This window comes from Bacillus rossius, chromosome 6, assembly GCF_032445375.1.
Source record: "Bacillus rossius redtenbacheri isolate Brsri chromosome 6, Brsri_v3, whole genome shotgun sequence".
NCBI lineage: Eukaryota > Metazoa > Arthropoda > Insecta > Phasmatodea > Bacillidae > Bacillus > Bacillus rossius.
In genome coordinates this window covers 3,180,757-3,201,969 of record NC_086334.1, presented here as the reverse complement: position 1 = coordinate 3,201,969, position 21,213 = coordinate 3,180,757, and the positions used below count along the sequence as shown (strand labels likewise).

Genomic DNA, 21,213 nt, shown 5'->3' with positions numbered 1-21,213 from the left:
AGACGTTGTCACGTCAAAAAATCCGAAAATACATTTTTCGAACACTACAGACGTTCCTGTACCAACCCTGAAAACAGCGTTACTATATTCCTACTGGTTTCAGAGAAATCACCGTTAATAGGTTTCATTACAATACCTGTGCATTGAAGCTTTTCTGTGTGGGTCAGGTGTGTATATGATTAGTAGAAATTGAGTTTATTTATGAAAATGGTCGTTTTTGTAAGGTTAACAAAATAAAAATAAAAAATACTTCAAAACAATGAGGACGGTTGATTGGGTTTGTATAGCTACATCTTTAATTGGTAATTCCTAAGCAATTATTAAAAATATTTTATAGAATGGGAATGTCTCTAGGCTATAGGAATATCTCTAGTATTCGAAAAAGGTATATATTTTTTTACGTTGGAGTACCTCTGAGGGAGGAACGAGGAGGGAATGGAAACCGACGGAATGGATGGAGAGAACTCACGGCAACTTCCGCACTTCCATTTCCCCTCCGAGACTCCACCGTAGATCGCCTGGCGGGGGCTTGTTTAAGTGGAATGGTGTGTACGGTTAGCGGTTTACCCTGGTTTACTAATTACGAATTACTAATTTATTTTTATCTCAAGTCAAATACCATGTTTCCAACAGGATCGAAAATATTCCTGTGCAGTGTCTTCAATGTACGTAACATAACCTGAACTTGTAGCAAACATTGCATGTAATTAAGTGATTGTACTTCTAATAATGGAGACCTTCATTTACTAGCAACTACTCACCGCAGATTGCTCTGGTTTATTATATTGACGACGTTGCTGAAATCTAAGGCAAGTATTAGTATTACACGTGTTGATTGAAGTATATAAAACCAGCTTTTGTGTTTGTTGACACCGTGAAAGCTATTAACAATACATGTAATATCTATGTTAATACAGTAAAAAAAATTAAAGCAAGAAAAACTTTCTCTTTGTGTAACCATTGGAAATCAATTCAAAGGAAGGCGCAAAAATATATAATTTTACTTCTTTTTTTTTTGTGCTGGGGATCTTAAAGGTTTCACAATGTTATTAGAAATGAACAGAAACAAGGTGTGATTCCGTCTGAATATAATTACATCAAATTTATTAAAGGAAAATTCATAACAGCCATTAAAAAATATAAACATACAATATCAATTAAGTACTTAAACAGATCTCAGGTATATTCAGAAGAAAAGAAAGTACGGGTCGACCCTAAATTCAATTATAAAAAGTTTCATTTACTAAAATACCTAAACCAATAAAAAAATACAAATATATTTAAACTATCCCAGTATATGTATGTACTTAAAGTCCAGAAATTATGTTTATATGATGAACTTCGTCTGACGGCGTAATTTAGGAAAGTTCAGAAAAAGGTTGAAAGATACAGTAGCACCGGAGGTCGGGGCTTCGTTTCCCGGAGATCACGCGGGAACATGATGCCAGGGCGCTTGTGTCCTGTTGTGGAAGGGAGATGAAAATGCTAATTCGGCGTCCGGCTCTCGGACCCTGTCAGACAGGGAAGTCAGCTTCTATTTACCGATGCGTCACCAGCCAGGAACTGGATCCCGCGAATACGCGGCTGTGCGCGGACGTTTTCATCATTTCAAAAGAAATGATTTAAAAGAAAAATAACTATTACTCTTGTACTATGCAGACGGTCTAAACTACTTGAAGAAGATTACAGGGATAGCATCCCTTATTTAAGCGACTACATCGTCGTTTGCGGCCGGATGGAAGTCTTGCAGTGTCTCGTCGATCCGCCGATAATCACAAACGGTCCGTCTGCAGTCGCGACGCGAAGTGTCTCGCGAAGAACCGCGTCTCGTAATTAAAAGTAAATGTTCTATCAAAAGTGGGGGGAGGGACTGGGACGTCCGGACCGAAAGGTTCCGAAGTTCCCCGAGTGGGCGTCATAAAAAACTCTGACTTTGATGTCTCGAAGTTGGTAGCACTGGCCGACTATAGCGCTACCTGTTGAGGGGTGTCTGAAATAAAAAAGAATCGACTCGCCAAGACGTCTGCTATAACAAGGGAATAAAGGGGCAGTCAGGTGCAGCTCTCTGGCGGCCTACAGGGGAAGTTGGCTGGGAGGTTAGCCGAATTTGCCGCTAGATTTCGGGGGGGGGGGGGGGGGGGGGGGCAGCTCCACGGTCTCGCCACAAGGGAAGAAGTTACTAAGTCCGCCGCTAGATGTTGTGGGGTGGTCAAACTTTGCACACACATTTTTATGCAAGTCGTCCTTGACGCCGGCCAACGCTTGGCGGGGTTAACGGCAGGGCAATGCTCCGGAGCTGAATTATCAGAACTGAAGGGGGGAGTGGAGTAAGTGGGGGGCATAAAACGCAACGACGCTGGGAACGAGCGTCCATGACGTGCTTTTCGAGGAGAGAACCCAATACGTATTCGTGACGGTAAAGGCTATGGTCAGCTCGTCTCTGAGAAATGGTAATAGCTCGTCCAGAGCTGCTGTATGCAGTTTTAGTCATGAAGTGAAGTAACGTTACAGGCCTGGGACGTGCCTGTAAGCGAGGGAAATGTCAAACGGGCTGCCAACAAAGTCTTTGATCTGCAAAAGATCCTATAGGTCTCTGGGAAAGGTGCTTCAGACTACTGGCACAAAGTTTAACTAAGGGGAGTACACCAGCCTAACAAAGAGTAAATCACCCAAAGTAACCAAATTATAAAAAAAAAAAAATTATATAAAATTTAAAAAAGAAAACGTTTCGAAATACCAAATTTCCGGCACATTTTAAAACCCTCTAATATCATTGCTCAAGATGAGATTGCATTGTAGTTGAAATTACCCCAATCCACAGCCCTTTCACTGTCTAATTAGCAATCCAGCTTATATAAAACAAAAAGCCAAGGGCATAAATTACTTTGGAATGTTTTGAATCGTTTTGATCTTTGGTGTGTAGAAAGAATATTAAGAGCAACTAGAAGCGTTTTATAACCTCTAGAGAATCCTAGAAAACTGTTATGAACAGAAAGAAAGAAACACTGAAACCCAGTAGGGGGGGGGGGGGGGTTGAATGGTCTTGAGGGGGACTTTTTTGAAGTGAGAGGTGCGATTGACTTTAGGAGAAAGCTTAACAGCTTGTGTCAGCTGGCGTAAACCTAATTGCAGGTTTAAATGTGAACCAAAAAATCTAAATCTATAAACTATCGAATGGAATTGAGTTCTGCCTCATCTACAATACATGCATGTATGGTTGATTCACTCGCTTGTCATGTTTGGGTTAAAATCGTTAACCACAGGTAAATTACTTAAAGTATCACAGTGCCCTCTAATAGAATAATTCTAAAACATGCCGGTAAGTAAAAAAAAACAGTTTGGAGTTTTCGCAATTTTATTTTTATTTTGGAAATAGTCTCTCAATTCAGATATACCCAAAAATTCAACCAATTTTTAACAGCAACCAGTTAAAACGTTTTTACAATGTTTTAAGTCTAAAGAATAATTTCTTGATGAGCTGCCAAAATGTCTGTGCGTGCATTTACCAGTGTGTGCTAAAAGTTCATTTATTTCCAGTTTAATGCTAACTTTTATTTTTTGTTCTGAAAAAAACTCTAGCAACAGAAAGCAGCTTGGAGTCAGTTACAATTATAATCTTTTTTTTCTTAAACGAACATAAAAACATTCGCTAACATTTCTGGAGCCAGAATGTTGATATGCGTCCGCCTTACAAAGACCTAGTTCATCCACACAAAGTGGCCCTGGCACATGAGCTTAGATCCAACTGGGCAAGAGCGCTTTAAGAACAACTTAGTTCGAAAGCCCCCGACCCATCCCTTATCTCCAAAAGGCCTACCGGAATAACGTGGAATCAATAATATCTTGAAATTAATACAAAGTTTTTTTTGTAGCTCCATTATGTTAGCAACGTGACTATGTAAGTGTCTGTAAGTGTTAAAATTCTTCAATGAAATTTTCATAGTTCTGCATGTTGTATTTGGTCTGTGCCAAAGAAAGTTATTTAAAAAAAAACCTACACACCTAGGGAAATAAAATATTAGCACACTCTTATAACAAAATTATAATATGAATAATTAGAATTGAACATTATTTATTGTGAAGCATTGGTACATAAAGCAATTACAATATGTTTTGTACAACCTGGCTGAATACCTTACAGTATATGTTTACCTGAATACAATCTTATTAGATACTGCAAGTAAATACCAAACCTAAATAAAAATATATGAATAAACTGGCTAGACTTGTGAATTTTGGGAGAGATAATATCCGAAATTGCGGTCAAAATTGTCGTCTCTTTTCGTTCAGGGTAGCAGTTACCCTGCCTTTGAATGTCCTTACAAATGTTTTTATGATACACACACAACATTAATTGCAATGCAGTCAGGACATGTCAATACTGTTTTAGGATCAATTGGCCATCATAAACATCAAACAAAACACTCAATAAATATACTCACACACTCAACTATTAACATCACACACGACATAAGTTGTTAGGAGCACACTCCCACTAACACACAGTGTTGATATGAAATGTAATAAAAATTTAACTCCTTATGCATAGGGACCGGAAAAATTCGCGGATTAAATGACCTCTAGGATAGCCTCCATTATCCTCTGCATTTCTCAAGTAAACATGCGTGTTCATTGGGTACTAAATTGTGAGGCGTCACCACTGGGTAGCTTGTGATTCGACGCTTCTTTGGTCGATAGTCTCTCATTGGCCCAGAGATCTCCAGTTAAACTGCGAGCCAATAGCAGAACCAGCAGAATTGTACACATGTTTGAATTTCAGCCTATCACGAAATGAATCCGCGAATTTTTCCGGTCTTTACTTATGCACAATTTTCATATTCGTTATTAAAAAAATACAAAGCTCAAAATACGAATGGAATAACTGTAAAGAAAAAAAACCTTGTAAGGCAGTTGTGCAATATAACTGCATGCATTCAAAAAAACAAATAAATAGTCGCAGGTGACGTCATTCTGTGCTCGCTTCTCTTTGGTTCCTAGCGATTTATCGTACGTCCGGATAGCAACGAACTGGCGGTTCAAACACCGTTAATATAAAACTATTTTCAGGTCGTCAGTCTTCACACACCACTAGTTTATACTATACAGTTTCACGTATGGCACCGGCCTAGTGTCAACGAGTAGGAGTTTCGACACTACAATTGTCATTATACGTTTGTAAAATATGATCTAGATCTTAACTACAAGAAGTTGTACTTCCCTATCTAGCAGAAATATTGAAATATTCGTTGGTCCTTGGTGTAATCTTTAAGATTCAACGCTACTGTAAGTTTATTCATTAATTAAAAGGTTACTTTTATCACCCTTTTATATATTTCTTTGTATTTGTTGTTGCTAATTTCATTGTCTTAATTTCTTTGTGACTGAAAATAAATATTATTATGTTGCAAACAGGTCACCCTACATTTTACATCAATCTGATAATGTAGAAACATCGCTCGTAACTTTTTTTAAAAAAGAAACATTAGTACTAAATATTAAATTGCGCTGGCGGTGACTCAATTTATATTAGGAATATTTTATGTCACTACAGATGTCTTACAAGAAAATTTGAAATTAATATTACGTTATTAAAACTTTAAATTACTTACAACTTTTTTCTGTATTCATTACTGGAGAAATGGTTACACGACTGGATTACGTAGATAGGAATTAAAAATTACTGTAACATATTTATATTTCATTCATTACAATATAATTATTTATGGAAATTTAGGAGTTGCTAATGACTAGAATATACTGAATGTCATTTGGGCAACACGTCGCATCAGCTCTGACGGTCTTATGACATGGATTTATAAAAAGGAGCGTAGCTTATTTCTGTTTATTGTAGACAACTTATTATTGTAGTTACATGCATAACATGAACGCCTGGATTTATTGGGACATGAAAAACATGTCATGAACTTAGGGAAAAAGTTTTCTTTTTAAGAATATCTCAATGTCAGAGATTTCTTTCATTTTAAAGAATTATTGGGTTACAGGATGGACTTGAAACTCTGATGTATTATCGATTCCCTGTAAACTGGACCCGGATAAGCAGTCCCCATACCGCGGAAGACTATTCTTCAGTATTACCAAAAGTCCTGCTGACGAACAGACAACTACGGGAGAAAGATAGAATACTGTGAATTACTTTACAAACAAGCTCATGATAGTTCCGAATCTTCCGTTGAGTTGGAACAGGGATATTACACGCAGTCAGCTTGCGATTTGTACTGATGCAGAAAGTCTGTTATGTTGCTTCTGTCTGTTGGCTGGTGAACTATAGAGCAATCATATGCTTGAACGAAAGTTATGCATGCAACCCCGTTTAAGGTCAACAACTCTTATCAAATATTATTAAACAAAAAAAATAACAATATGGCTATGCAAAAAGAATCTTGAGTGAAAAACGATCGAATGCTGATGAAAAACAAACTCGTGTCAGCTCACTGATAGTTATAATTAGATACCTTTAAAATTCGCTATTTCAAATCCCTAATGGATAGACTCCATGATCCTCTATGCACTCGTGAAAATTACATCTGCTGATTGGTTACCGACTCGTAACACCTGTTGACTGGAATGATCGTGATTCGCTAAATCATCTGTTAAAGATTTTTCATTGGCCCAGAGTCCTTCAGATAAACTGTGGCCCAATCACTGAAGCAAAATAATGACAAAAGTATTTGGTCTCTATCCCATCGGGAAATGAATCCGCGAATTTTACAGGTCTCTAGTTATAATGCAGTCTCTTCGCGCGAGTTCCGGGTGCAGACAGCCCCAAGACTGGTCTGCTGCGAGGCCGGGCGAGTGTCGCTACCGCCCCAGGGCGAGCAGGGCGAGGGTCGCTACCGCCCCAGGGCGAGCAGGGCGAGTGTCGCTACCGCCCCAGGGCGAGCAGGGCGAGGGTCGCTACCACCCCAGGGCGAGGAGGGCGAGTGTCGCTACCGCCCCAGGGCGAGCAGGGAGAGGGTCGCTACCGCCCCAGGGCGAGGAGGGCGAGTGTCGCTACCGCCCCAGGGCGAGCAGGGAGAGGGTCGCTACCGCCCCAGGGCGAGGAGAGCGAGTGTCGCTACCACCCCAGGGCGAGCAGGGCGAGTGTCGCTACCGCCCCAGGGCCACCAGGGCCAGCAGGGCGAGCAGGACCGCCCCCGGCGGCGCCAGGGACCGCGCGCCGCCCCGGTAGCGCAGCCGCGCGCGCGGCGGACACAGCTCCGCCGACGGGCCGAGGCACGCGGCGTAGCCCAGCGCGTGCGCCACGTAGCTCTGCTCGTAGACGCCGGCCAGCACGTGCGCGTGCGGCCCGCGCGCGTACACCGGCACGTCCTCGCCGCCGTGCGTCTCCACGTCGAGCGGCCGGCCCGCGAAGTGGCGGTACCTGGGCGCCGCGCGGTCCAGCTCCGCGGCGCGCCGCAGCGAGCCATTGGCGTGGTGGTGCGTGTGGTAGCCCTTGCCGTTGGCGTAGCTCAGCGTCTCGTAGGGCTCGCCCTCCGTCTCGTTGGCGAAGCCGAGCACGTCGGCGCCGCGCGGCGGGTAGCCGTTCACGGTGAAGGCGTGCGAGTGGTCGGCGGTGACGACGACCAGGGTCTCGTCGGGGTCCGTCAGCTCGAGCGCCGCCGCCACGGCCTGGTCCAGTTCCACGGCCTCCTGCAAGGCGAGGCGCGCGAAGTTGTCGTGGTGCGCGTGGTCGATGCGGCCGGCCTCCACCACGAGCACGAAGCCCGGCGCGTGGCGCTCCAGCACGGCGATGGCCGCCGCCGTCATGTTGACGAGCGAGGGGTGCTGCGGGGAGCGCTCGGCGCCGTACGGCAGGTGGTCGGGGGCGAACACCCCCAGCAGGTAGTCGGCGCGTGACACGTCCAGGGTCTCCAGCTCCTGCGCCGTGCGCACGAGCCGGCGCCGGCCGCCGCCCAGCCGCAGCCACTCCTCGGCAAGGTTGCGCCCGTCGCGCCGCCGACAGCCGTCCACGGCGTCGTCGCCGGCCTCCGAGTCTCCGAGCTGGCGCGCGCCGCCTCCCAGCACCACGCGCAGGTTCCTCCCCGGCAGCTCCTCCACCAGCTGGCGCGCCACGTCCTTGGCGCAGGATCTCTGGTCGGCGGGCACGGCGCCGTCGCACTCCCAGTCGCGGCTGTTGGCGTGCGCGTACAGCGCCGCCGGCGTGGCGTGCGTCAGCCGCGTCGTGGTCACCAGCCCCACGTGGCGGCCCGCCTCCTGCGCCCACGACGCCAGCGTGTCCAGGCGTCGCGCCGCGTCGGCGCGGGCGTCGCAGCGGTCGCGCGTCGCCGTCGCGTCCAGCCCCAGCGTGTAGTAGTTGACCTTGACGCCGCTGAAGAGCGCCGTGGCGGTGGCGGCCGAGTCGGGCACCTGGCGGTCCACGTTGTAGGTCTTGGCGAGCCCCACCACGGGGAAGCGCTCGAAGCTCAGGGTCGTCTCCTCGCCGGGCCGCCCGCGCTGCTGGCCCTGCGCACACGCCGCCTGGCTGCACCACCTGGCTGCACCTCCTGGCTGCACCACCTGGCTGCACCACCTGGCTGCACCTCCCTGGCTGCACTACCTGGCTGCACCACCCTGGCTGCACCTCCTGGCTGCACCACCTGGCTGCACCACCTGGCTGCACCACCTGGCTGCACCACCTGGCTGGACCACCTGGCTGCACCACCTGGCTGCACCTCCCTGGCTGCACCTCCTGGCTGCACCACCTGGCTGCACCACCTGGCTGCACCTCCCTGGCTGCACTACCTGGCTGCACCACCTGGCTGCACCACCTGGCTGCACCTCTTTGGCTGCACCACCCTGGCTGCACCACCTGGCTGCACCACCTGACTGCACCACCTGGCTGCACCACCTGGCTGCACCACCTGGCTGCACCACCTGGCTGCACCTCCCTGGCTGCACCACCTGGCTGCACCACCTGGCTGCACCACCTGGCTGGACCACCTGGCTGCACCACCTGGCTGCACCGCCCTGGCTGCACCTCCCTGGCTGCACCACCTGGCTGCACCGCCTGGCTGCACCACCCTGGCTGCACTACCTGGCTGCACCACCTGGCTGCACCTCCTGGCTGCACCACCTGGCTGGACCACCTGGCTGCACCACCTGGCTGCACCACCTGGCTGGACCACCTGGCTGCACCTCCCTGGCTGCACCTCCCTGGCTGCACCACCTGGCTGCACCACCTGGCTGCACCACCTGGCTGCACCACCTGGCTGCACCTCCCTGGCTGCACCACCTGGCTGCACCACCTGGCTGCACCACCTGGCTGCACCTCCCTGGCTGCACCACCTGGCTGCACCAACTCCTGTGCCGCGCCTCGTGCGACCACTAACTTCGTTTAAGTGCGTTGCAGCTAATCTGACACCATCGATAAGCCCTTTATTCCAACTAGTTCATAGTTCAAAGTTTAAATTTAATATTTATTTTCTGAATGCTTCGTCATTTTGAATATGTGTACGGCAAGCAGAGTGAATTTTTTTCAAAACACAAATGTAAAACAGAATTATTAAAAATTAATAAATCAATAATCCACAGTAGTAAACATTATAGGTGGCGTCCCACACGGCATGTTGATTTTTTTTTATTTTCTCGACATTACTATTATTTAAGGGCTGTTTATGAAAATTTTAAGACAAATCCTCTATTCCATTTGTTGTTATGTCACATGTGTGAAATTGTTATCAATTGCTCTACATTTACACTCATTGTCATTATATTACTCTAAGTAAATATCTGTTAAAAATATTTGTGACAGAAAAAAAATTGCAAGAGAGAGATCATGTTAAATTTACAGAAATAGCCCTTAACTAGAGTCCGGAAAAAATCGTGGTTTCCTTTCGCGATAGGTTAAAATTCATATATTTATACCTCAGTGCTACCTCTGCTATTGGCTCACAACTCACCTGGATGACTTTAGGCCAGTGAGAAACACCCAAACAAAGCTTTATCGAATCACAAGCTGCAACGCTGGGATGTCTCACAAGTCAGCAGCCAATGAGTGGGTGGCATTTGACCGAGTGTACGTAGAACTATGGAGTTCATCCTAGAGGTCATGGAACCCGCGAATTTTTCCGGTCCCTACCCTTAACAAAAGGTATCTCTAGAGAATGAAGAATCAAGATTGAATGTGAGATCCTTCCTCAAGCCAACAAAACGTCTTCCTGTTCTCGTCACTTCATGCTCTTGCTGTCGGCGACACAACAGGACACGTGGCCAACACAAGTAGGTAGAACATCTGCTGTGACTGCAAATCAGGGCACAATGAATGGCGCTCGTCCGCGCGTGAAGAGCAGACCGCGGTGTCCTCGCCAACCGCCAATCAGCGACGCCGTTGTGTCGGACGTGACGTGACTGCTCTGCTAATGCGTCCAGGGGTGGACAAAGAGAGTCTGCTACTACGTCTGCTGCGTGTTGCGTCACACGTAACGGTGACTTCAAAACTCTCAATATGACATCTATGCTTCAGCGAAGTCTGGTAATCATTCAGACTCTTGTTATGAATACGTTTAAATGAAAGAAAACGCCAGTTTCTCGCAATCAATAACATATTTTACATTAAATTTATATGAAACACCTATTGCAAAATTTCATGGCAACGATTTTACTGCGACCTAGGTGAGATAATTGGCACTATACATACCAATGCAGAGTTAAAAGCAATAGTAAAAGCTTTTATTGAATTTTTACCATAGTCTGCGAGTATTTTTACAATTGAATTCCTCATCGAAAATCACGTAGTATGCCTACATCTTGCATTTGCTGAGAACCGACATGAAACCGAATCTTGTCTATTTTATATTGTCATTGCCTGTCCTTGCACAGCTTCTGACAGCCGTGTTTTAGGCCAATAATTTGACACTTCCCTACATTTTTCGTTCTGCACCTTCGTTACGCCTTTATGTCGTCATCTCCTTGGATTACTTAACACCTCTAAAGAAGTTTCATTTCAAGATCGCAAACCTGCATTTTACGAATTATTTGTATCACCGCTAAAAGTAGGTTGTAATATGTCAAAATAATACCAATGAAGGCGACTACAGAGAAAATACTTGTTTATTTAAAAAATAGCCGCTTGTGATTGTGATGCACAACTATGTTGATGCCCGAGGATATTTGAGTAATGTCCCAGTTGAAACAACTAGGAGTGTACAAAACAGCAGTTCCGAAAGCCTTTCACATTGTGCATGCATGAAAGCGCGGGGAAACCCGAAAACACACGCGACGATTGTGACAAAACGTCCATATCGTAAAAGTCAATTTGTTACTTCACCCTTAAGCGACATTTAACACGCTTAAACTATCTACCTAGGCAAAAAGAAATACCCATTGTTCGATAGCGAAAATGAAAAGAAAGCGGGAGCGTGGTTGCCGTCACGAAGATGGATGACTGACAGTTGGCCGGGTTGAGGCGTTACTGCTGGTTCCACTCTGCCCTCCGCTCGGAACAACACTATTCCCTCCAACCATGGAGCCCAGATCGCAAGACGTAACTAGACTAGTTTCCACCCGGGGAAAATAATCATCTTGGCGCCTCTCCTTAAAAAGAAAACCAAACAAAAACCTTTCCCGACAACACCTGACTCCATTACATATTTATATGGTAGTAATTACATTTTTAATAAATCTCAAGTTGGATGGTACGCGAAAAATACCAGTTTTTAAAATATTTGACTGTATACGTGTTACGTATCTTCCAAATGCAAATAATTCAGTTCATTTGCCCGCAATTTTTTTTTTCTTTTTAATTCTAACACTACGATATTCTAATAAAAATGATTCTGCCAGTTTCACGCATTCTTCCCAACTCATCCAAATGCGGCGCCCGGGGCATAAGCTCCATCTGTCTTTCCCCCCCCCCCCCTCCCTGAAGTTCCGTCCCTGTTGCTGACGCACACTGCAGACAAACATTTGTTTGAGTCCAGCTACTGGTCAATAGGCCCGTGTACTTGGAGCGACCAGCTGCGTGTTAGAACCTTGCGGCACTCTCTGTGTGTCGTGCTTGGATGGACCGCTGTCAGCGCGCCAATCACTAGAGACCGGACAAATTCGCGGTTTCAATGGCCTTCAGGATAGACTGCACATTTCCCTGTACATTTACACTCCGGCAAATAACACCAGTTCATTGGCTGCTGACTTGTAAGACGTCTCAGCTGGTTTGTCTGTGATTCTATCCTTCTTTGGTTGGAGGTTTTTTTAATTGGTTGAGATTCGTCCAGATGAACAGTAAGCCAATAGCTAGGGACCGGAAAAATTCGCGTATTCAATGACCTCTAGGATAGCCTCCATTATCCTCTGCATTTCTCAAGTAAACAAGCGTGTTCATTGGGTACTTAATTGTGAGGCGTCTCCACTGGGTAGCTTGTGATTCGACGCTTCTTCGGTCGATAGTCTCTCGTTGGTCCAGAGATCTCCAGTTAAACTGCGAGCCAATAGCAGAACCAGCAGAATCGTGCACGTGTTTGAATTTCAGCCTATCACGAAATGAATCCGCGAATTTGTCCGGTCTCCACCAACGACAGCCGCCCGGCGCGGGAGCTGACCTTGAAGATCCTGGCGGCGGTGACGGTGGTCATGCCCATGCCGTCGCCCACGAACAGCACCACGTTGCGCGCGTGCCGGAGGTTGTGTCGCGTGGACAGCACGCGCCGCAGGTGCGCCTGCCCCAGCCGCCTCCAGTGGGCGGCGTCCTCCGCCCCCGGCGCCGCCCCCAGCGCCGCCGCCAGCAGCAGCATCAGCGAGACCGCGCGCGCGCACATCCGGGCCTGCGACACACCGCTCCCCACATGCACTCACATCCGAACATCCTTTAAACATAATATCGTGGGCGTACAATAAAAACCCTTTAAGTCCATATAATGAAATTAAGTTGAAAAATTGATTTTTTTTATTCAAATGGGTTTGTAAAATATTGTAAAATATATACGGTACTGAAACATGTTTAATCTAACAAAATATACTTGTCATAAAACATATTAAACTGGACTTTGTCATATGAATATCTTTTTTTTTTAATCTAACTGGACTTAGTGGGTTTTCCTTGTACGCCCAATATATATTTTTACTAGAAAATTTGCAAGTCACATACCAATTATTTTTTAACTTAAAAGACAGAAACTATCGAAATAATCCTAAGTTTAACTAGACAGGAAGGTTGTGAAATTACTGAAGATAATGTTAGGAATAAAACGCACTTTACTTCAAATACACGTAGACACCCGTTAACACAGATGGAACTAAATTATTTAAATGTTCTTTTTTCAATTGTTTTTATTATTAAATATTGTGAAAATTTTAATGAGTTCAACGATATGGCGTTAAATATGTTGGACTTTTCCCTTTAATGCATGCAGTTTTACGTCTCTTATAACTGAAAACATTTTCGCTCAAATTTTGATACGTAACACACTGATTTGCAAAAATCGCGAACAATGGCCTTAAGGGGGTAGTATCTAGGGATGGGGAATATTTTTTTGTCGCTGCATAAAAGTCACGGCGACAGCCATGTCGCGTTTAGCGGTCGCAACTGTAACTGTCAGGCCACAACCCGTGACAGGGAAAATGTCACGCCATGCCACTCTCTCCGGAGCAGCGACGCGCGTCGCGCCTAGCGCAGGTCGCCGCGACTTACTGGTACTTCCTTGGCGCGACGCGCTGATAACGCGTGAGTTCAACCCAAATGTTGTCGTCTACCACGTAATAACGATCGAAGCAAGAAGCCGCTATTTGATAGCACCGAAGTAGAACACTGCCCAGTTTATGTGTGTCCGACATCATTATATTAATGTGCAGAATACATTGAAAAAAAATCCATGATATATATATATATATTTTTTTGAAAATTTCTGAAATATAACAGAAGACTTAATGCAGTATTTTTGGGACATACGACATTGCAGTTTTGCAGTGTTTGTCATGCAAAAAGGCCGAAAAAAAATTTATCTAAAAAAAATTCACAGAAATCAAGACTGAATCAGCTGTATGTAGGGCAAACGGAACCAACGATGAAACTAAAACAAGTACAGCACGGACAAAAAATGTTCGTCCTTAAAAATGTCAGACAGCACAAGAATTACGTTGAAGGAACTTAGTCATGAATAGAGACCCGGAAAATTTGCGAGTTCATGACTTCCAGGATAGACTCCAATATCCTCTACACACTCGGGCAAATGCCAACTGTTCATTGGCTGCTGACTTGTGAGTCGTCTCGACTGGGTGGTTTGTGATTTGATACTTCTATGAGTGAGGGTCACTAATTGGCCCTCAGTCCTCCAGATTAACAGTGAACCAATGACAGAAGCAGCACTAAGGTATAATTATTTGAATTTTAGCAAAACACGAAATGAACCCTCGAATTTTCCGGGTCTCTAGTCATGAATAGAGACCGGAAAAATTCGCGGTTTCATTTCACGACAGCCTGAAATTCAAATAGTTATACCTTGGTGCTGCCTCTGCTATTGGCTCACAACTCACCTGGATGACTCTGGGCCAGTGAGAAACACTCAACCGTAGCTGTATCGAATCACAGGCCGCTACGTTGGGGACACCTTCACAAGACAGCAGCCAATGAGAGGGTGGCATTTGACCGAGTGTACGTAGAACTATGGAGTTCATCCTAGAGGTCATGGAACCCGCGAATTTTTTCCGGGGCCTAGTCATGAGACATGATACAACAACACGGAAGAACACAGCGGGGTAGCGACTGGAATGCAGGCGGACGACGAACCTGGACGGCGGCCAGGCGGGAGCGACTCACCTGCAGTAGAGTCGACGGCGCGGAGGGGACGGGTCTCCGGGTCTCCCCCTGCTACCAGCTCGCGGGTCGCGAGGTCACGTGACGCGGCCGGCGCGACTCTCGCCTCGCTGATTGGCGAGTGCGGGGCAGGGCCCTGGGCTTTATCCGCTCCCTCCCCCCCGCCCCTCCCCCGGACTTTGAACACCCGCGCCGCCGCATAGTGCACCCGCCCCTATCACGACCTCGCCAGAATATCGGGAAGCCTTCTCTTCACAGACGAGAGAGCCAAAACCCGAAGTTCCCCGAAGTTTATGTTTTTTCCCCGTATCTTTAACGTAGCTATCCTAAACAAATCAACGTCCACAGTGTTTTAAAGTATTTATAATGTAGCTAACCTAACCTAATTGACCATTAGTATCATTTTATCAACACCGCCATATTCATCTACAATGAACAAAAAAAAAACCCGATGATGCACGATCGGACGTTTGGCTCTCTCGTCTGTGAAAAGAAGGATTCCCGAGAATATCGGCCGTCGGGAACCCGTGACGAGACGGGTTAGCGAGGGCCAAACGCCGTAGTGGCTGCGGCGGGAGACGCACAGTGTTTTTTAAAAAGATGATGCTTGAAAACACTTTTATGCTACACGAGCACTCATACTGTGTGCACAACTTGAGGGGAGGGGGGGGGGGGAACAACATGCAATTTAAAAACTGTTTTAGATATCCAAGTAAAGCCTGTTTACAAAAAAAAATAAAGAGGGTTGTCTGTAAAGTCGGTTTACGGACGATAATTTCACGTGATAACGTCATAAGTAAACATTGATGAAAAATTGCATACAAACCCACATTAACTTTTCACTTCACTTTATAAACAGTTGACAAAACAGTTCACGTGTAGGTTGTGTGCTGCCGCTGTCTCTCTTCTACTCGGACGCATCGGCCGATGGAGTGGGAGAGAGATAGATGCGTCGCAAGCCGAACGTGCCTCTCTATCACTTGTTCCGCGCTCTCGCTTGCACGCTCGGCTCAGGCGGAACGTGACAACGAGTCATGCTTTTTCGTGCGTGCAGCAGGCGTTCATAGATTTATAAGACGTTATCACGTCAAAAATAAAATAAGTATACGCTGAGGGCGAACGCGGACAAATAGGTTTGTTCCTGGATTTTGTTTGACTAGTTATAAGAAAGGGGAGTTAGTCATGACACAAATTGCTACCATGGCTGGCCAATCCACGAATACAGCACACATGAATAATGTTACTCTTCCTGCATGGCTGCACGGTTGTCAGAATGATTACGTGCATAGGCTAATCCCTGAGACTCACTTAAAGAGCTTTCCCTAACCCAGATCCTTCCCAATCAAATACACTTAGTTTGTCCCTCCCAATCAAATACACTTAGTTTGTTAAATTCTAAAAAAGAAATATTAATATTTTAAACGAGTTGTAACAAGCTGCTCTATGGGTGTATACTGAATGTGCTCAGTTGTAATATTGAGCGGACACGATGCTCAACCTGCGATGAAACCTGAATCTGCTGGGATTAAAATCCGAACGCAAGCAGACAGATCAGTGCCCGATAACAGAATGTGCCGAAACGAAACCTTTCGGATTTAAGAGCAACGACTATATTGGAAATGGTTAGACGAACGGTTTGCAAATTTTGGATTAGAAAGAAACTTTAAGCTTCCACTCAACAGTTGAGGGGAAAACTTTCACATTAAATAAATAGGACGTATTTTAAACTAAAAAAAAAAATATTTTTTCTACGGGGTTCGAAGCTCTGTTATGTAGACTGTAGCAGGGTACTCATTTGGCTCTGAGAAATATTGCAAGTCTGAGAGATAATTTTCATACTTTACACAAGTCTGTCCTTGATAGCTTAACTAATAAAATCTTCGAATTTATTCATAATATTTAACTTAAAAAATGACCTGGAATACAGTAAATCAATATGCAAGCGACTTTTTTTAAATATGGTTCCATTGACTAAAGTCTTATTAAAACATGTGATAATTATTTCACGAATCAACAAGCGCTATAAAGATAAGCACGAATTAGAAACTAAGTAGAGTTTCAAAACTTTTATCTAACAGTGAACCAACTATAGATATCGTTCTGGCTGAGAACAAAAAATGAAAAACCCGTACATGTAACTACTGCTGATACACGCACTTTGGCCGCAGATCATACGATCCAACATTTTATTTTAGGAAATTACGTAATATAAACTATTTTTTCCCTCGCTGTCTGGTAAAGTACTTTAATGTGCTTTCAATCCTCCCCTCTTCACAGTCCTAGATTTATTAACTATTTGATGGTTTCTCATCTCGCTGATAACGAATAAAAACTCGATTAATCATGAATTATCGCACAAAAACAATTTTTATTTTTATTTTTAATGCGTACAGTCAGTTCTGTTCTTACAGAGACTCGTATTGCGACAGTTTTGGAGGCAATGATTTACCGAGGGGAACTAAATTGTTTGTGTCACGCCATTAAGTAGATAACTTATTTGGTAACCATAGAACACGTGTATCAGGATTGAAGGACGGGATTCGGCCAATGAGAACATGCCTGGCGTGTTAAAAGATCGTATGTGATCCATCTAACTGCAGCAACGCCACGACAAAGAAATAACCCTCTACGGCCAAGGGGGTAAGAAGATTCTACCAAGTATCGGAAATCTCTCTCGGTGAAAATATATTCTAGAGAACAATATTATGCATTACGTACACATTATTTCTGTACTAGTACTGGACTCCTAGGCTCCTTACTTACTGAAGCCACTAACATTAGATGCACGAGACTCATTATTTATTCAAGCCACTAGCATTAGATGCACAAGGTTACTTAAGTCACAAGGGTCGTTACGTACTGTAGCCACTATCATTAGGTGTACAAGATTCCTTATTAACTGTAGCCACAAGCATTAGATGTACAAGGATTATTATTCACTCGAGCCACTAGCATAAGGTGCCCGAGCAATTTGGCATTAATTCGGCGAAGGCCTAGACTAGATAATGCTTGACTTCTCCTTTCACTTGATGAATTGGCCCAGTGATCCTCCCGCGCGCCTGGACGACCCTGGCCGGCAATGAACACGAGTAGCGCGAGCCAATCACGTGCGACGACTCTCCGACCTTGGTGTCGACCAATGGGCGCGCTCGAGTGCCTCGAGCGTGTTCCAGCCTGCAGCGGGGAGGACCCAGCTGTCGTTAAGAGTCGCGCATATCCCGCGACAAGATTTCCAGATCAGCCGCATGTTTCGTGATTGGCCTGGGTTTCTTTCAGGTGTACTTATATTGTCTGCACGCCAGTTCTCAACCATCCAGAGCCGGAGCAAAGGTGCCCTTAATGGCACGGCTAAACAGGGCAATGACTTCTCTTGCAGACGGCCGCCAATCACAAGGAAACAGTTACTCGCAGGCACATCTTTTTGCAGTCTGATGATCGATATTTTTTTTTTCCCGCGAAAAATGCGTGCACCTAGATTTCACGTGTTTATAGATTATTTTTTCCATGGTAGGAGTTCTCTCATAAAGGATCATATTTATTTTTCCCGCGAAATTGCGTCCTCCTAGCTATTCTGTGTTTATATACGTTTTCCATGGTAAGAGATCTGTCATTAATTGGGACACTATTATTATGCCGATTCATTGGGTAGGTATTTCTGAAGCACATATACATCTGTTTCTCGCTGATGATTGGACTACAGTGCTTTATACGCGGCGAAGACCCCGACAAAGAGAAGAAATGGCTATCTGATCACGAGTAACCCGCTAAGTGCGTGACCTTGTTATCGATCAATGGACTCTATAAAAAGGCGTGATTATTATTTTGTGCAGGAAAATTGAGTTAGCCAAGAGCGAAACGAATCCGCTAAGTAATCTTGTCTCTAGTAATTACATATGAATTTGACTTAATTTTTCCACGTGGTTCTACCCTGTTGTTCCTGCTCAAGAGCTGTCCACGGTGCGACGAAACATTCGTGCTTCTGTCATCAAATAAACACAAAGCCATACGCGCTTCATGTTTACACTGAAGCAGAACTCCACGGCATTGTCAAGCCTTGTGCAACAAGAGTTACACTTGGCAAGTGAAGTTTACCGAGGCTAAGTTCAGTGCCACGTAGACCCACTGACAGCAATGCAAGATTTCCCCAGAAAGTCCTTGCTGCTTGTATAAATACTAGTCGGTTTTAAGACGCCTAACGCGCCCGTTGAAAAATTGTTGAAAATATCTAATACTTTAATTTAATAACTAAGTAGCTTGATGTAAGCTTTTGGACATACGCCATTGCTAAAGCACATGTATGTCTGTAGAAGAAAACTACAAAAAACACAAAAGACAAAAAAAATTGAGCAAACAATTGCTGTTGTCAACAGGATATAAACGTCACATAATATTCCATATCAGGAATATGGTCAACAAACAAAAACTCAATATTTTTGTGCTGTCATCATTTGCGGGTTTTTTTTCGTTCTGTTAGTCCATTTTTTCTTTGTTTTTTATTTGTCTTTTCTTTATAGGGACTTGGAAAGGAATAGCTCGCGACTGAAACCCTATAGAGTTGAGGACAGGAATAGCTCGCGACTGAATCTCTATAGGGACTTGGAAAGGAATAGCTCGCGACTGAAACCCTATAGGGTTGAGGACAGAAATAGCTCGCGACTGAATCTCTATAGGGGCTTGGAAAGGAATAGCTCGCGACTGAAACCCTATAGGGTTGAGGACAGAAATAGCTCGCGACTGAATCTCTTTAGGGGCTTGGAAAGGAATAGCTCGCGACTGAAACCCTATAGGGTTGAGGACAGAAATAGCTCGCGACTGAATCTCTATAGGGGCTTGGAAAGGAATAGCTCGCGACTGAAACCCTATAGGGTTGAGGACAGAAATATCTCGCGACTGAATCTCTATAGGGGCTTGGAAAGGAATAGCTCGCGACTGAAACCCTATAGGGTTGAGGACAGGAATAGCTCGCGACTGAATCTCTATAGGGACTTGGAAAGGAATAGCTCTCGACTGAAACCCTATAGGGTTGAGGACAGGAATAGCTCGCGACTGAATCTCTATAGGGGCTAAGAAAGGAATAGCTCGCGACTGAAACCCTATAGGGTTGAGGACAGGAATAGCTCGTGACTGAATCTCTATAGGGACTTGGAAAGGAATAGCTCTAGACTGAAACCCTATAGGGTTGAGGACAGGAATAGCTCGTGACTGAATCTCTATAGGGACTTGGAAAGGAATAGCTCTAGACTGAAACCCTATAGGGTTGAGGACAGGAATAGCTCGCGACTGAATCTCTATAGGGACTTGGAAAGGAATAGCTCTCAACTGAAACCCTATAGGGTTGAGGACAGGAATAGCTCGTGACTGAATCTCTATAGGGACTTGGAAAGGAATAGCTCTAGACTGAAACCCTATAGGGTTGAGGACAGGAATTGCTCGCGACTGAATCTCTATAGGGACTTGGAAAGGAATAGCTCGCGACTGAAACCCTATAGGGTTGAGGACAGAAATAGCTCGCGACTGAATCTCTATAGGGACTTGGAAAGGAATAGCTCTAGACTGAAACCCTATAGGGTTGAGGACAGGAATAGCTCGCGACTGAATCTCTATAGGGACTTGGAAAGGAATAGCTCGCGACTGAAACCCTATAGGGTTGAGGACAGGAATAGCTCGCGACTGAATCTCTATAGGGGCTTGGAAAGGAATAGCTCGCGACTGAAACCCTATAGGGTTGAGGACAGGAATAGCTCGCGACTGAATCTCTATAGGGGCTTGGAAAGGAATAGCTCGCGACTGAAACCCTATAGGGTTGAGGACAGGAATAGCTCGTGACTGAATCTCTATAGGGACTTGGAAAGGAATAGCTCGCGACTGAAACCCTATAGGGTTGAGGACAGGAATAGCTCGCGACTGAATCTCTATAGGGACTTGGAAAGGAATAGCTCGCGACTGAAACCCTATAGGGTTGAGGACAGGAATAGCTCGCGACTGAATCTCTATAGGGGCTTGGAAAGGAATAGCTCGCGACTGAAACCCTATAGGGTTGAGGACAGGAATAGCTCGTGACTGAATCTCTATAGGGACTTGGAAAGGAATAGCTCTAGACTGAAACCCTATAGGGTTGAGGACAGGAATAGCTCGCGACTGAATCTCTATAGGGACTTGGAAAGGAATAGCTCGCGACTGAAACCCTATAGGGTTGAGGACAGGAATAGCTCGCGACTGAATCTCTATAGGGGCTTGGAAAGGAATAGCTCGCGACTGAAACCCTATAGGGTTGAGGACAGGAATAGCTCGCGACTGAATCTCTATAGGGGCTTGGAAAGGAATAGCTCGCGACTGAAACCCTATAGGGTTGAGGACAGGAATAGCTCGTGACTGAATCTCTATAGGGACTTGGAAAGGAATAGCTCGCGACTGAAACCCTATAGGGTTGAGGACAGGAATAGCTCGCGACTGAATCTCTATAGGGA

The 21,213-nt window shown here is 45.2% G+C and overlaps 1 protein-coding gene across 1 annotated transcript; it reads right to left on the bottom strand.

Moving 5' to 3' along the window:
* Nucleotides 1-3,340: 3,340 nt before the first annotated feature.
* On the bottom strand, nt 3,341-14,853 carry LOC134532508 (alkaline phosphatase 4-like). The gene is made up of 3 exons (XM_063368971.1): nt 14,750-14,853; nt 12,537-12,758; nt 3,341-8,463 (listed from the first exon to the last, which is right to left on the bottom strand). Exons 2-3 carry the CDS (start codon nt 12,750-12,752, stop codon nt 7,108-7,110), a joined length of 1,572 nt encoding a protein of 523 aa, XP_063225041.1. The 5' UTR covers nt 12,753-12,758; nt 14,750-14,853; the 3' UTR covers nt 3,341-7,107.
* Between the last annotated feature and the right edge of the window lie 6,360 nt (nt 14,854-21,213).

What these genes read in the sequence shown, in the direction of transcription:
- LOC134532508 (XM_063368971.1), bottom strand. Translation starts at nt 12,752, where the DNA reads ATGTGCGCGCGCGCGGTCTCGCTGATGCTGCTGCTGGCGGCGGCGCTG. An exon ending in CCGCCGCCAGGATCTTCAAG is followed by an intron (nt 8,464 to 12,536) that starts GTCAGCTCCCGC and finishes GCGTGTGCGCAG; the next exon opens with GGCCAGCAGCGCGGGCGGCC.